Genomic DNA, 14,639 nt, shown 5'->3' on the forward strand with positions numbered 1-14,639 from the left:
TTAGACATAGTGAAAAGCTGAGGTAATGCCGGAAGGTTGGGGGACAGAGGGCGGAGAAGGGTCAGTCTGCAGTGCAGAGCTACTCACGGTCCGGTGTCCCCAGAAGCGATGCTCTGCGACCTGTCAGTGGATGCAGGTCAGAGCGAAATCCGGCCGACAGACCTCCTGACAAAAAAAACAGCTGGAGAAGATGATGTCCAGTGAGGAGTTGGTGCCCGGCTAACAGGCTGGGAAAATGGCGCCGTCCTGAGAAAAAGCGCGCCTTAGGAGAGGAGGAAGGGCGGAGCACCACGCAGGGTTAATGATTCACCGCCCTCTAGCCAATAACAGGCTGGGCAGGTGAAGGACAGGCGGTGGGAGGGCCTGGGAAGAGCGGGAGAGAAGCCCGCTTAGAAGAAAGGGGCGGGGGGCGTGGCCGCGACGCAGCGGTAGGCCCGAACTGAAGCCGGGGCCTAAATTAGTTGCGGCGGCCGCCTGTCAGCAGGGGGTCGGCGCGGAGGTCAGAAAAAGAGGGACGCCCCAGACGCAAGTCGCTCCCAATAGGGAAAAAACCCTGTGCTCCCTGTACCCAGAAAGGGGGGAGGGAAGGGGGGGGGGATGCCGGCAACATTGAGCTGCCTATAGCCTTGTGGCGACTGCGAGCGACCGCAGCGCCTCCCCTGTGACCATTGAAGAGGTGACCGTCGGGAATGGGCAGCCAGGTAAATAAATATGAAGCCGGGGCCTAATACTCACCCATCCACGATCCGTTTCCTGTCTGAAGAAGTCTTTGCGTCTCATCCAACCGACAGGCTCTGGTAGGCGAGTGGGAGGGAGACTGGCGACAAGGACCCCTGGAGTCGCTGGCACGTCTTGGTGTCGGCGTCCGTCTGGCTGGTCCTGCCGCGGAGAACTGCAAGGATACGGGGTGGCAGTACACGCCGTACTTGCAGACTCCATGTGGGAGTACAGATGTGACTTTTCACTCTGTATCCCTCCGTAGAACCTGAAAAGGAACGACGCACGACGAGGTAGATATGGGTCTAATAAAAGACCCGTGTCCACCTCCTACTGACACTAAGCTAAACTGAGGAATTCTCTGCCGGTCGGTGGGGTGTACACTGCGGAGGAGGAGCTAACTTTTTTTGTGCATAGTGTCAGCCTCCTAGTGGCAGCAGCATACACCCAAGGTCTCTGTGTCCCCCAATAAGGCGAACGAGAAACAGGGGTTTATATATGAAAAAAAAAAAAAAATAATACAGCCCAGTAAGAGAAACATCACTGGACTCGAGACCTCTTTCTACATTATCCTGCTCCCAACCGGGGACAGTGTTCTAGTCATTGTCCCTACAGTGCAAGTGGCATGCTGCAGACCATTTGTTGAGAGCTGAGGGTTAACATTCAAATGCATACAGGCCTCTAAAAACAGGACATAATTAGTATATCAGTCAACTAAGGCCTGTTTCACACTTCCGTTTTTTCAAATCCGTCAAAATCCGTTGGTTTCCGTAAAAAAACGGATCCGCCATTTTTTTGCAGGATCCGTTTTTTTGTCCCATAGACTTCCATTAGTGGTTACCGCGGATCCGTCAAAAAAACGGATCCGTTTTTTAAAAAACGGATCCGTTTGCATCAGTTTCCGTCAAAAAAACGGAATCCGTTTGGCGGACACAAAAACGGAAGTGTGAAACAGGCCTAAAGGGGAGAAGTCCTTTCTTTAGTTTCCAGTTATAAGAATGTTATGCAACTCTGCACTCTTATATGAGCCCTTCTTAGGTCCTTTACCTTTTTTTTCAACTTATGTCGCGCTCTCTTGGCTGCTTTGCTGCTGCTAATGTTCTTAGGTTCGGTGCTGTTGATAAAATCTAGGAGTTCATCTACGTCACGATGGTCCACAGCCTGCTCCCCGGGCAGATGCCTTTTCTGGGGTACTACTTCTTTCCTCTTCGTTAGGCGGGATCGAAGTTTCTCGCGCATCTCTGGGTAATTTCGACTAGTTGGGGCTGGTGGAGGCTTAAAGGACAGCAAGAAATAAATATATTAGTGTGATTTTCAGTTTGTATGTCTATTCACCTTTACAGTTCTCCAGGATCCAGATCACTAGGTTCATTTGAGGTCATATTTAGCTGTGGGAGGTGATGGTTGCAAGCTTCAGGTGTAGGTTGCATCCATAGACTGCCCATTTTGGTTTCTGATTTCTGGTTTGTGGGTCTTTAAATGTGACCCCTTCCTGATGCAAGATGCAACAGTACGTCCTGTGTCTGGTATGTGTATATGGAGCAGGCTCAGGAACAGAGCCTGCACTATACCCATTAGATGCCAGCTTTGCCAAACAGTCGACAACTGCCTGTATCAGCAGTGACAAGAGCTAGCTTCAATCGCTGCCGTTCAACCATCTCAACAGTAATCGCGGTTTTCATTTTTCACTTTATAAAATATATATAGTACACTTGAAAATAAGAAACATCGTAAAATGTCGCATTAGAGAGATCTGCCTCTCTCTCACTCAGGACTGATCTCATTCATTATCCAAATTCTCAATGCTCAGGAAAAAAAAAAAAAAATTGTATTCAGTGAAGACAGAAAGTTACATTACCGACATAGGACCTTATCCGCACCAACTGGCATCTCTTATGTGGGTGAGGTGGGGGAGGAGCTCGGCCTCTAGCTCCTCCCCCTCACAAAACTTTATGAGCAACAACTGCCATCTCCGATCTCCGTGATGGGAAAGTCGGTCTTCACTGAATAAAATTTTACCTGAGAATTTTATAAGCAAATGATCAATCCTGACTAACAAAGCAGATTTCTCTGATAAGAAATATTATAAAGTTTATTATTTTCAGATGTATTATTGATTTATGAAATAAAGTTAAAATGATGGTTACTCTTTAACCACTTTCTGACCTTGGACGTACTCAGAACATCATGGTCTGGTGGTAATTTCCAACCTTGGAAATGCCGAGTACACCCAGCACCCACACCACTCCCAGCACTTTAATAGTCATGGCATGGGCCATATTGTTGCCACGACAACATCCGGGTCACCAGGCTACGGCAAGACCCTCAGACCATGCGCAGAGCAGTCTAAGGGGCTTGTATCAATGAAAGACCGATAGTGGGACAAAGCAAAGTGTATAGCTGTATGTATAGTACCGATAAAAATAAGTTTATGTTAAAAAACAAAAAACAAAACAAGAAAACACACGTTTAGTATCGCCACTTACGAAAGGGCCTGCCCCATAAAACTGTCCCACTAGTTAACCCCTTCAGTGAAGACCGTAAAAAAATATATATTAAAAATGGGGCAGAAAATGATGCTTTTTCATTATATCGCTGAACAAAAAGTGGACTAAAATGCGAACAAAAAGACTAATGTAAATAAACATGGTACCGCTGAAAATGTCATTTTGTCCTGAAAAAAAAAAAAAAAATCCACCATACAGCTCCAGAGGAAAAAAAACATTATAGCTCTCAAAATAAAGTGATGCAAAAATTATTTTATCCTATAATAGTTTTTAATTGTGTAAAAGCGCCAAAACACAAAAAATACATACATGTATAATACACACATATATACACACACACACACACACACACACACACACACATGTAGGGAAGGTGACCTGACGGACGGATGTGTCAGAATAGAGAAAGATAGGTTTGCACAGTTTAGACAGGTGTCAGTTACTACAGTGGGGAAACAGCTAGGAAAGTGTAGTGGACGTGCAGTACCTTGGGTTGACCATTAGATGGCAGGGAGGAGTGTGAGCAAATGACTTGACATCAGCTTAGGGCTTTAGAAACCGTTGGTCATGGGGGGCGGGGTTACAGTGACAGGGGATCAGGAAAGCTATAAATACTGAGGGAGGGTTCCAGAAAGTTCCAGTCCCCAGGGGGAGCTCCAGCGACAGGAGGACTACGACAGTTCGTGCGCTGTGAGGAAAACCGTACCAGGGGGACTGAGGAGAGAGAACGTCAGGGGGTGGTCCTGACAGGAAGAACCGCAGAAGAGACGAGACACCGGGTGTGGGACACGACGACTGATCAGTGGAAGTGCTGTTGGTTTATGGGCCTAAGGCGGCTACAGTGACGGACCGGTCAGGAGCGTCGACGAGCGCAGAGGGGACGGTGTATGCATACACGACCCCAGTATAGAGTACGGTGTGTGAGAAGCGGCCCTGGAAAAGAAGGGCCGTGAGGTAAAGAAAGTGCGGTGTGCTCTGAGGCCGTCAGACGGACGTCGAGTGAAATAAACTTGGACCTGTTGCACCCAGAATCTGCATCCATCTGGTCTCTGTTTTATCTCTGCACGGTAAAGAGAGGGACCACCCCCCAGCTCGGCCCACTGACCCTACACTCATACACACAAACATATACACACATACAGTACAGACCAAAAGTTTGGACACACCTTCTCATTCAAAGAGTTTTCTTTATTTTATGAAAATTGTAGATTCACTCTGAAGGCATCAAAACTATGAATTAACACATGTGGAATTATAGAATTAACAAAAAAGTGTGACAACTGAAAATATGTCCTATATTCTAGGTTCTTCAAAGTAGCCACCTTTTGCTTTGATTACTGCTTTGCACACTCTTGGCATTCTCTTGATGAGCTTCAAGAGGTAGTCACCGGAAATGGTTTTCACTTCACAGGTGTGCCCTGTCAGGTTTAATACGTGGGATTTCTTGCCTTAAAAATGGGGTTGGGACCATCAGTAGTGTTGTGCAGAAGTCTGGTAGATACACAGCTGATAGTCCTACTGAATAGACTGTTACAATTTGTATTATGGCAAGAAAAAAGCAGCCAAGTAAAGAAAAACGAGTGGCCATCATTACTTTAAGAAATTGTGCGACGCAGAAAAGGTGAACGGATGGACTCTACATGCCTGGTTCCCACCGTGAAGCATGGAGAAGGTGTGATGGTGTGGAGGAGCTTTGCTGGTGACACTGTTGGGGATTTATTCAAAACTGAAGGCATACTGAACCAGCATGGCTACCACAACATCTTGCAGCGGCATACTATTCCGTCCGGTTTGCGTTTAGTTGGACCATCATTTATTTTTCAACAAGACAATGACCCCAAACACCTCCAGGCTGTGTTAAGGCTATTTGACCAAGAAGGAGAGTGATGGGGTGCTACGCCAGATGACCTGGCCTCCACAGTCACCAGACCTGAACCCATTCGATATGACTTGGGGTGAACTGGACCGCAGAGTGAAGGCAAAAGGGCCAACAAGTGCTAAGCATCTCTGGGAACTCCTTCAAGACTGTTGGAAGACCATTTCCGGTGACTACCTCTTGAAGCTCATAAAGAGAATGCCAAGAGTGTGCAAAGCAGTAATCAAAGCAAAAGGTGGCTACTTTGAAGAACAACCTAGAATATAAGACATATTTTCAGTTGTTTCACACTTTTTTGTTAATTATATAATTCCACATGTGTTAATTCATAGTTTTGATGCCTTCAGAGTGAATCTACAATTTTCATGGCCATGAAAATAAAGAAAACTCTTTGAATGAGAAGCTGTGTCCAAACTTTTGGTCTGTACTGTATATGTACACACTTTACCACACACAGAACAGCATTTCAAAAAAAATGAAAAACACCTATTCCTGAATTGCTGATTATTCATTCTGCCTCCCAAAAATCAGAATAGAAAGCAAAGAAAACGATATGTAACCGAAAACGGTACCAATAAAAACGTTGACTCGTCCCGCAAAAAATAAGCCATCACATGACTGTTGGCAGAAATATGGGAAAATTATAGCTTTCAAAATATCGCGATGCAAAAACTATTATTCGCAATAAAGAGCGTCTCGAAGTGTGTCACAGCATCCAAACAGAAAAACCGATATAAATCTGATCTCTCTGTAACCACATCGACCTGAAGCATAAAGTTGTCCGATCACTTACACCGCACAAGGAAAAGCGTAAAAAAAAAAAAAAAATAAAACCAATTTTTCACCTGTTGATTTTTTCATTCTGCCTCCCAAAGATCGCAGTAAGACTCAGCTCACACTTATCCTGCGCTCTACACTGAGCACTTTCAGAGAGATTTAGGCTGTGTGCACACGCTGCGGATTGTCCTGCGGATTTTTCTGCGCGGATTTGTCAAAAACCGCAGGTAAATCCGCAGGTCAAAAGACCTGCGGTTTATCTGCAGTTTTCCTGCGGTTTAGCATGCGGTTTTCCCCTGTGGTTTGACACCTGCCATGGAGCAGGTGCCAAACTGGAGCGGAATCCACACAAAGAATTGACATGCTGCGGTTTTGAAACCGCAGCAAATCAGCGTGGAAAAATCCGCACTGTCTGCACTGCGGTTTTCATTATGCATTGATTATAATGGTACTGTACACCGCAGCAGAAACTGCTGCGGATCCGCATGACCAAAACCGCTGCGGATCCGCAGCAAAATCCGCAGCGTGTGCACACACCCTTACACGCAAACCAAGCGGGAGTATGTGATTCAGACGGAACCCCCGGTGGAAGACTCCCTATAATGAGACAGATGGAGACACTGCTGTCGGTCTTTTTAGGATTGCATAAAAGCCCGGTCCGCCACATTTTTGTGCACTTCACATTATAGTAAATTGATCCCTCGGGGGTTTCATCTGTCACGTCACTCGGAGATTTAGATGGAAACCATAAAGTAAGTGCTCAGTGCAGTGCGAGGAATAAATGTGATCCCAAAGATTATATGAAACATTCCCAATAAAAGCTTCAACTCAATCCACAAAAATAGCAAGTTCCCACTTGGGTCTGTCATCTGTGCACTGAAACAGAGGGCTTCCATGTTACTGGTAGCACAAAGACTCTGGAAAAGTGAAATTGCTCCTCGACCTCCAAAAGAAATCCTGAGAATTCTGCACAGCCAAATCTAAATGCTCCCCCTCCCTTTTAAACCCCACAGTGTACCTAAACCACATCTAGTGTCCACATGTTTGGCCTGTCTGTAGTAATGAGAGTCCACCTAATTTATAGGTGCATGTCTCCAAATGCATGAGCTGGGTATAACGTACTGGGCACAACAATGGCAGTGCAATGTAATCAGTAACATCCACTACTGCTTGTTTCTGGAAAACACCCATGGAGTCAAAATAGTCACAACACCTAAAGATAAATTCCCAAAGGGGTATAATTTCCAAAATGGAGTCACTTGAGAGGGGATTCTACAATTCTAGCACCTCTAGAGTCCGTAAACTAATTTTAGGAAAATCTGTACTAAAGGAAGCAAGAAGCGCTTAGTCCCTCTCGAGTCTCGCCCTGTGGCCAAGTAGTACTGTACAGCCACATATTGGGTATGTCTACATTCAGCCAAATTTGTGTAGCACATTTAGTGCCATTTTTACCCATTTGTCATTGTGAAAATGTAAAAAGTGGGGCTAAAACAAAATTTTGGTGGTAAAAATGTAATTGTTTCTTCATTGCCCAGTGGTACAAAATGATCATTGCACCCTTATATTAATTCATCAAGAGGTGTAGTTTGTAAAATGGGGTCACTAATGAGTTCTGCTATTCTGGTACCTTATTGGCTCTCCCAGTGGGTCATGGCACCCGCAAGTACAATGTCAAGAAAAAAAAAAACATTCGTGGGATCCGTTGAAGCGTTCCAGAGTTATGACCTCGTAAAGTGACAGTGGTCAGAATTGTAAAACTTGGCACGGTCAGAAAGGTGAAAACAGGCTTGGGAGGTGAAGGGGTTAAATGACACTTTCAGTCTCTAACAGCAGGAGTTATGCTATGCCAATGAACAGTGATGGCAGTACAGGGGCTGCTGTATCTTGATCTTGCAACTGGGCTTCATAGCAGAAAGTTACTTCTCCCAATTACTGTATTGCCATAATAAAACAGACCTGGAAAATCATTGTAACCAGGTCAAAAGATCAATTCCACTGCACTATGACCACCATGAAAACAAACTCACTTGGATTTTTTTCCCCAATTTTCAGTACAATGTATAGTAAAATAAATGGTGCCATTCAAAATTTAGTATACCCTCTCATGGCTATTTCGATGGACATATAAAAGTTATGGCTTTTGAAAACGAGGAGAAAAAAAAAAAAAAAGAAACTGCTAGCAGCATTGCATGAACATAAAGTATTTTTCATTTTTATGATAACTACTTCCATAATGATCTTATTTTTTGACATATAAAGGCTCAGGTGGCACTTGTAGCTACTGTGGCAGGCGGGTAGTACTGGCCCACCGGAGGATTCTCCGGTGGGCCCAGGCACTGAGACCTGCTGGCATACTGGCCAGCAGCTGCCTAGGGCCCCCCACCGCACCAGGGGCCCCCAGCCAGTGGCGTGTCAGTAATAGCGGCACATCGGGCAGCTGTGGGGCCCCTGAGGCAGCGGAGCAACAGCTGGAGACAGGAGCCTGCCTCGCTGCTAAAGAGAAATGAATGGGCGTGGAGAGGAGTGAATATCATTTCACTTTAAAGGGAATCTGTCACCCCTTTTTTGAGATATCACATAATGATATCATTCAATTGTGTGTCACATAAGGATTCTCTTAGTGCTTTTGCTTCCCCCTGACCCCGCACCTTTCATGCATAAATACCTTTTTTATATCAGTTCAGACGTATGTAAACTGCCGCTGTCCGATCCGATGGGCGGGGCTTATTCAACTGCTCCCCCCCTCCCTGTCTTGCTCTACACAAGAAGAAATGCATAGAGCAAGAGAGGGAGGGGGGAGCAGTTGAATAAGCCCCGCCCAGCGGACCGGACAGCGGCAGTTTACATACCTTTTTTATATTGGTTCAGATGTATGTAAACTGCCGCTGTCCGGTCCACTGGGCGGGGCTTATTCAACTGCTCCCCCCCTCCCTCTCTTGCTCTATGCATTTCTTCTTGTGTAGAGCAAGACAGGGAGGGGGGAGCAGTTGAATAAGCCCCGCCCATCGGATCGGACAGCGGCAGTTTACATACATCTGAACTGATATAAAAAAGGTATTTATGCATGAAAGGTGTGGGGTCAGGGGGAAGCAAAAGTACTAAGAGAATCCTTATGTGACACACAATTGAATGATATCATTATATGATATCTCAAAAAAGGGGTGACCGATTCCCTTCAATAGCAGGCAGTGTTAGCCGCAGGCTGAAGACAACACTGCCCGCATGTAAAGCTGGAGGTGGGCCCCTGCAGTACGGCTTACCCTGGGCGGAGCGGAGCTGCAGGGATCCGATGCGGCTTCCTACCCGGCGCTTCCTGTCCTGTATGACACAGCGCAGCTGGATGACGTCATCATTCAGCGCGCTGTTTCAGACAGAAAGCTGCTGGCGAGGAAGAGGCTCCTGGGATGTGATGCGGGGAACTTGCGGAGAGGTGAGTGGTGTTGTGTTTCTCAGGGCTGTGGAGTCGGTAAGCCAAACCTGCGACTCAGACTCCTCAAATTTCCCTTACACCGACTCCAACTCCCACATATATTGCTTATATTTAAGTGAAAAATTTATTGTAGTACAATGTGAAACATCAGACATTTAATCATTTTTATGATTCAATAATCAAGATATTTAGAACATAATATATATTTATTGGAATACAACTTTAGAACACAAAAAAACTGTAATAAATTGTAATTATGTAATACACTATGTAATATCGATTACATATAAACAGTACAGACCAAAAGTTTGGACACACTTTCTCATTCAGAGAGATTAATTTTCTTGACTATGAAAATTGTAGATTCACTCTGAAGGCATCAATACTATGAATTACCACATGTGGAATTATATACAGTTGTGGCCAAAAGTATTGACACTCTTGCAATTCTGTCAGATAATACTCAGTTTCTTCCTGAAAATGATTGCAAACACAAATTCTTTGGTATTATCTTCATTTAATTTGTCTTAAATGAAAAAACACAAAAGAGAATGAAGCAAAAAGCAAAACATTGATCATTTCACACAAAACTCCAAAAATGGGCCAGACAAAAGTATTGGCACCCTCAGCCTAATACTTGGTTGCACAACCTTTAGCCAAAATAACTGCGACCAACCGCTTCCGGTAACCATCAATGAGTTTCTTACAGTGCTCTGCTGGAATTTTAGACCATTCTTCTTTGGCAAACTGCTCCAGGTCCCTGATATTTGAAGGGTGCCTTCTCCAAACTGCCATTTTTAGATCTCTCCACAGGTGTTCTATGGGATTCAGGTCTGGACTCATTGCTGGCCACCTTAGAAGTCTCCAGTGCTTTCTCTCAAACCATTTTCTAGTGCTTTTTGAAGTGTGTTTTGGGTCATTGTCCTGCTGGAAGACCCATGACCTCTGAGGGAGACCCAGCTTTCTCACACTGGGCCCTACATTATGCTGCAAAATTTGTTGGTAGTCTTCAGACTTCATAATGCCATGCACACGGTCAAGCAGTCCAGTGCCAGAGGCAGCAAAGCAGCCCCAAGACATCAGGGAACTTCGGGTAAGAAGTGGGGTCTTCCTGGGTCTCCTACCATACAATCCCTTTTCATTCAGACGCCGACGGATAGTAGGGGTTGACACTGTTGTACCCTCGGACTGCAGGGCAGCTTGAACTTGTTTGGATGTTAGTCGAGGTTCTTTATCCAACATCCGCACAATCTTGCGTTGAAATCTCTTGTCAATTTTTCTTTTCCGTCCACATCTAGGGAGGTTAGCCACAGTGCCATGGGCTTTAAACTTCTTGATAACACTGCGCACGGTAGACACAGGAACATTCAGGTCTTTGGAGATGGACTTGTAGCCTTGAGATTGCTCATGCTTCCTCACAATTTGGTTTCTCAAGTCCTCAGACAGTTCTTTGGTCTTCTTTCTTTTCTCCATGCTCAATGTGGTACACACAAGGACACAGGACAGAGGTTGAGTCAACTTTAATCCATGTCAACTGGCTGCAAGTGTGATTTAGTTATTGCCGACACCTGTTAAGTGCTGTTAATTACACAAATTAGAGAAGCATCACATGATTTTTCGAACAGTGCCAATACTTTTGTCCACCCTCTTTTTTATGTTTGGTGTGGAATTATATCCAATTTGGCTTTAGGACAATTCTTTGTTTTTTCATTTAAGACAAATTAAATGAAGCTAATACTACCAAAGAATTTGTGTTTGCAATCATTTTCAGGAAGAAACTGAGTATTATCTGACAGAATTGCAGGGGTGTCAATACTTTTGGCCACAACTGTAGTTAACAAAAAAGTGTGAAACAACTGAAAATATAGGTCTTATATTCTAGGTTCTTCAAAGTAGCCACCTTTTGCTTTGATTACTGCTTTGTACACTCTTGATGAGCTTCAAGAGGTAGTCACTGGAAATGGTCTTCCAACAGTCTTGAAGGAGTTCCCAGAGATGCTTCGCACTTGTTGGCCCTTTTGCCTTCACTCTGTGGTCCAGCTCACCTAAAACCATCTCGATTAGGTTCAGGTCTGGTGACTGGATACCAGGTCATCTGGCGTAGCACCCCATCACTCTCCTTCTTGGTCAAATAGCCCTTACACAGCCTGGAGGTGTGTTTGGGGTCATTGTCCTGTTCAAAAATAAATGGTCAAACTAAATGTAAACCAGATAGAATATCATGCCGCTGCAAGATGCTGTGGTAGCCATGCTGGTTCAGTATGCCTTCAATTTTGAATAAATCCCCAACAGTGTCACCAACAAAGCACCCCCACACATCACACCTCCTCCTCCATGCTTCACAGTGGGAACCAGGCATGTAGAGTTTATCCGTTCACCTTTTCTGCGTCGCACAAAGACACGGTCGTTGGAACCAAAGATCTCAAATTTGGACTCATCAGACCAAAGCACAGATTTCCAATGGTCTAATGTCCATTCCTTGTGTTCTTTAGCCCAAACAAGTCTCTTCTGCTTGTTGCCTGTCCTTAGCAGTGGTTTCCTAGCAGCTATTTTACCATGAAGGCCTGCTGCACAAAGTCTCCTCTTAACAGTTGTGGTAGAGATGTGTCTGCTGCTAGAACTCTGTGTGGCATTGACCTGGTCTCTAATCTGAGCTGCTGTTAACCTGCGATTTCTGAGGCTGATGACTCGGATGAACTTATCCTCTGCAGCAGAGGTGACTCTTGGTCTTCCTTTCCTGGGGCGGTCCTCATGTGAGCCAGTTTCTTTGTAGTGTTTGATGGTTTTTGCCACTGCACATGGGGACACTTTCAAAGTTTTCCCAATTTTTCGGACTGACTGACCTTCATTTCTCAAAGTAATGATGGCCACTCATTTTTCTTTACTTAGAATTTGTATTATGGCAAGAAAAAAAGCAGCTAACAGTCTACTCAGTAGGACTATCAGCTGTGTATCCACCAGACTTCTGCACAACACAACTGATGGTCCCAACCCCATTTTTAAGGCAAGAAATCCCACTTATTAAACCTGACAGGGCACACCTGTGAAGTGAAAACCATTTCCAGTGACTACCTCTTGAAGCTCATCAAGAGAATGCCAAGAGTGTGCAAAGCAGTAATAAAAGCAAAAGGTGGCTACTTTGAAGAACGTAGAATAAAAGACACACAATATTTTCAGTTGTTTCACACTTTTTTGTTAATTATACAATTCCACATGTGTTAATTCATAGTTTTGATGCCTTGAGAGTGAATCTACAATTTTCATAGTCAAGAAAATAAAGAAAACTCTTTGAATGATTAGGTGTGTCCAAACTTTTGGTCTGATATAGATAGATAGATAGATATATATTCACTTATCTCAGCTAAGACAAAGCCTAGATCCTCAGGCTACATTCACACCATGGGCATAGCCAGGCTCAAACCTGGGGGGGGGGGGGGGAGGGGGGCAGAACCTCATACTGTTCCGCAGAGCCTCATACTGCACACCCCTACACTTGAAAATAAAGCCTGCACCTTAAAAAGATGTGGTGTTGAATGCAGTCTAGTTATTCCAACTATCAATTGATGTTGATGTGTTACTGAAGACGAGCAATGCCTGTCCTGGGCATCCTTTTGGGCAGCTATGAGGTGTACCTGACTGGTGCTAAAAAAAAAAAAAAAAAAAAAAAAAAAAATAAAAAAGGAGTGTTAGTCTGTGTGCTACCCGGCTTTCATTCTTTTTGGTGCAGATAAGACATGGATAGACGGAAATGGATAAATGGATAGATAGATAATTTCAATAGCAAAAGCAGATTAGAAATCTGCTCTATGAGCTCAAAAACCTTTCAGGTGATGCGGTTTTTTAAAAATCTGATCTGCTTTTGCAGCTGAAAAACGTATGTGTGAATGTAGCCTTAGATCAGGAATAGAACATCCATTTACAGGACATTTCATAACTTTCCCAAATTCGTATGAAAAAAATATTCAGCACATTCTGCATTGAATTACTGTACCCAATTTATTATATATTTTAGGAGTCGGTCCATTTTATACAGACTCCAACTCCACAGCCCTGGTGTTTGTCTGCGTACGAGTGTGTATGTGGTGCGGTGCTTTGTGTGTGAGTGAGTGGTGCTGTGTGTGTGTAGTGGAGATTAGCAATGATGGGGGTGGTGGGGAAGGAGGCAATGATGGAGGTGTTGAAATTGGCAATGATGGGGGTGGTGGGGGAGAAAGCAGTGATGGTTGTGGTGTAAAAGACAATGATTGTAGTGGTGGAAAGGATAATAATGGTGGGGGGAGGAAGAAATTGAGGTGGTGGAATGGGCAATGATGGGGGTTGTAGGGGAGAAGGCAATGATGCAGGTGGTGATGAGGACAATGATGGGGGTGGAGAGGGAGAACAATGATGGAGGTAGAGAGGGACTGCATTATACTTTGAGGGACCTACATTATATTGTGGGGGGACTGCATTATATCCTGGTGGGGCTACATCATGCTATATTTGGGAGCAGCATTATGCCCTATGAGGATGCTGCAGCATAATCTATGGGGGCTGCACTATACTATAGGCAGTTTGTTGTGCAATTTCTGCTGAGTGCACCCTACATATAAATCGGTAACTACTTTTGAAGCACAATGAAAAACTCAGAAGGGATGAGCGCCATATTACAGTGCAGATTTTACGGTTATAGTTTGCGGGTGCCATGACCCACAGAGAGGTGCCAGAACACCAGAACCCCATATAAGTGACCAAATCATAGAATCGTAGAGTTGGAAGGGACCTCCTGGGCCATCTGGTCCAACCCCCTGCTCAAAGCAGGATTCGCTAAATCATCCCAGTCAGATGTCTGTCCAGCCTCTGTTTGAAGACTTCCATTGAAGGAGAACTCACCACTTCTCGTGGCAGCCTGTTCCACTCATTGATCACTCTAACTGTCAAAAAGTTTTTTCTAATATCTAATCTGTGTCTCTTCCCATTCAGTTTCATCCCATTGCTTCTAGTCTTTCCTTGTGCAAATGAGAATAAAGTTGATCCTTCTACAATGTGACATCCCTTTAGATATTTGTAGACAGCTATTAAGTCTCCTCTCAGTCTTCTCTTTTGCAAACTAAACATTCCCAAATCCTGCAACCTTTCCTCATAAGACAGGGTTTGCAGACCGGTCACCATTCTGGTCGCTCTTTTCTGAACTTGCTCCAGTTTGTTGATGTCTTTTTTAAAATGTGGTGCCCAAAACTGGACACAATATTCCAGATGAGGTCTGACCAAAGAGGAGTAGAGGGAAATAATGACTTCACGTGATCTAGACTGTATGCTTCTGTTAATACATCCTAGAATTGCATTTGCCTTT

General features: G+C 44.4%; 1 protein-coding gene across 1 annotated transcript in view; it reads right to left on the reverse strand.

The window, feature by feature from the left end:
- Positions 1 to 14,639, reverse strand: part of FAM193B (family with sequence similarity 193 member B) — a 96,544-nt gene that overhangs the window by 20,510 nt on the left and 61,395 nt on the right. The window contains exon 7 of the mRNA XM_073568428.1: positions 1,765 to 1,992. Coding sequence (XP_073424529.1) covers positions 1,765 to 1,992 — 228 coding nt within the window. The remainder of the gene's footprint in view (positions 1 to 1,764; positions 1,993 to 14,639) is intronic.

The sequence above is a fragment of the Dendrobates tinctorius genome, unplaced genomic scaffold, assembly GCF_039654945.1.
Source record: "Dendrobates tinctorius isolate UK_male_01 unplaced genomic scaffold, ASM3965494v1 ptg000001l, whole genome shotgun sequence".
NCBI lineage: Eukaryota > Metazoa > Chordata > Amphibia > Anura > Dendrobatidae > Dendrobates > Dendrobates tinctorius.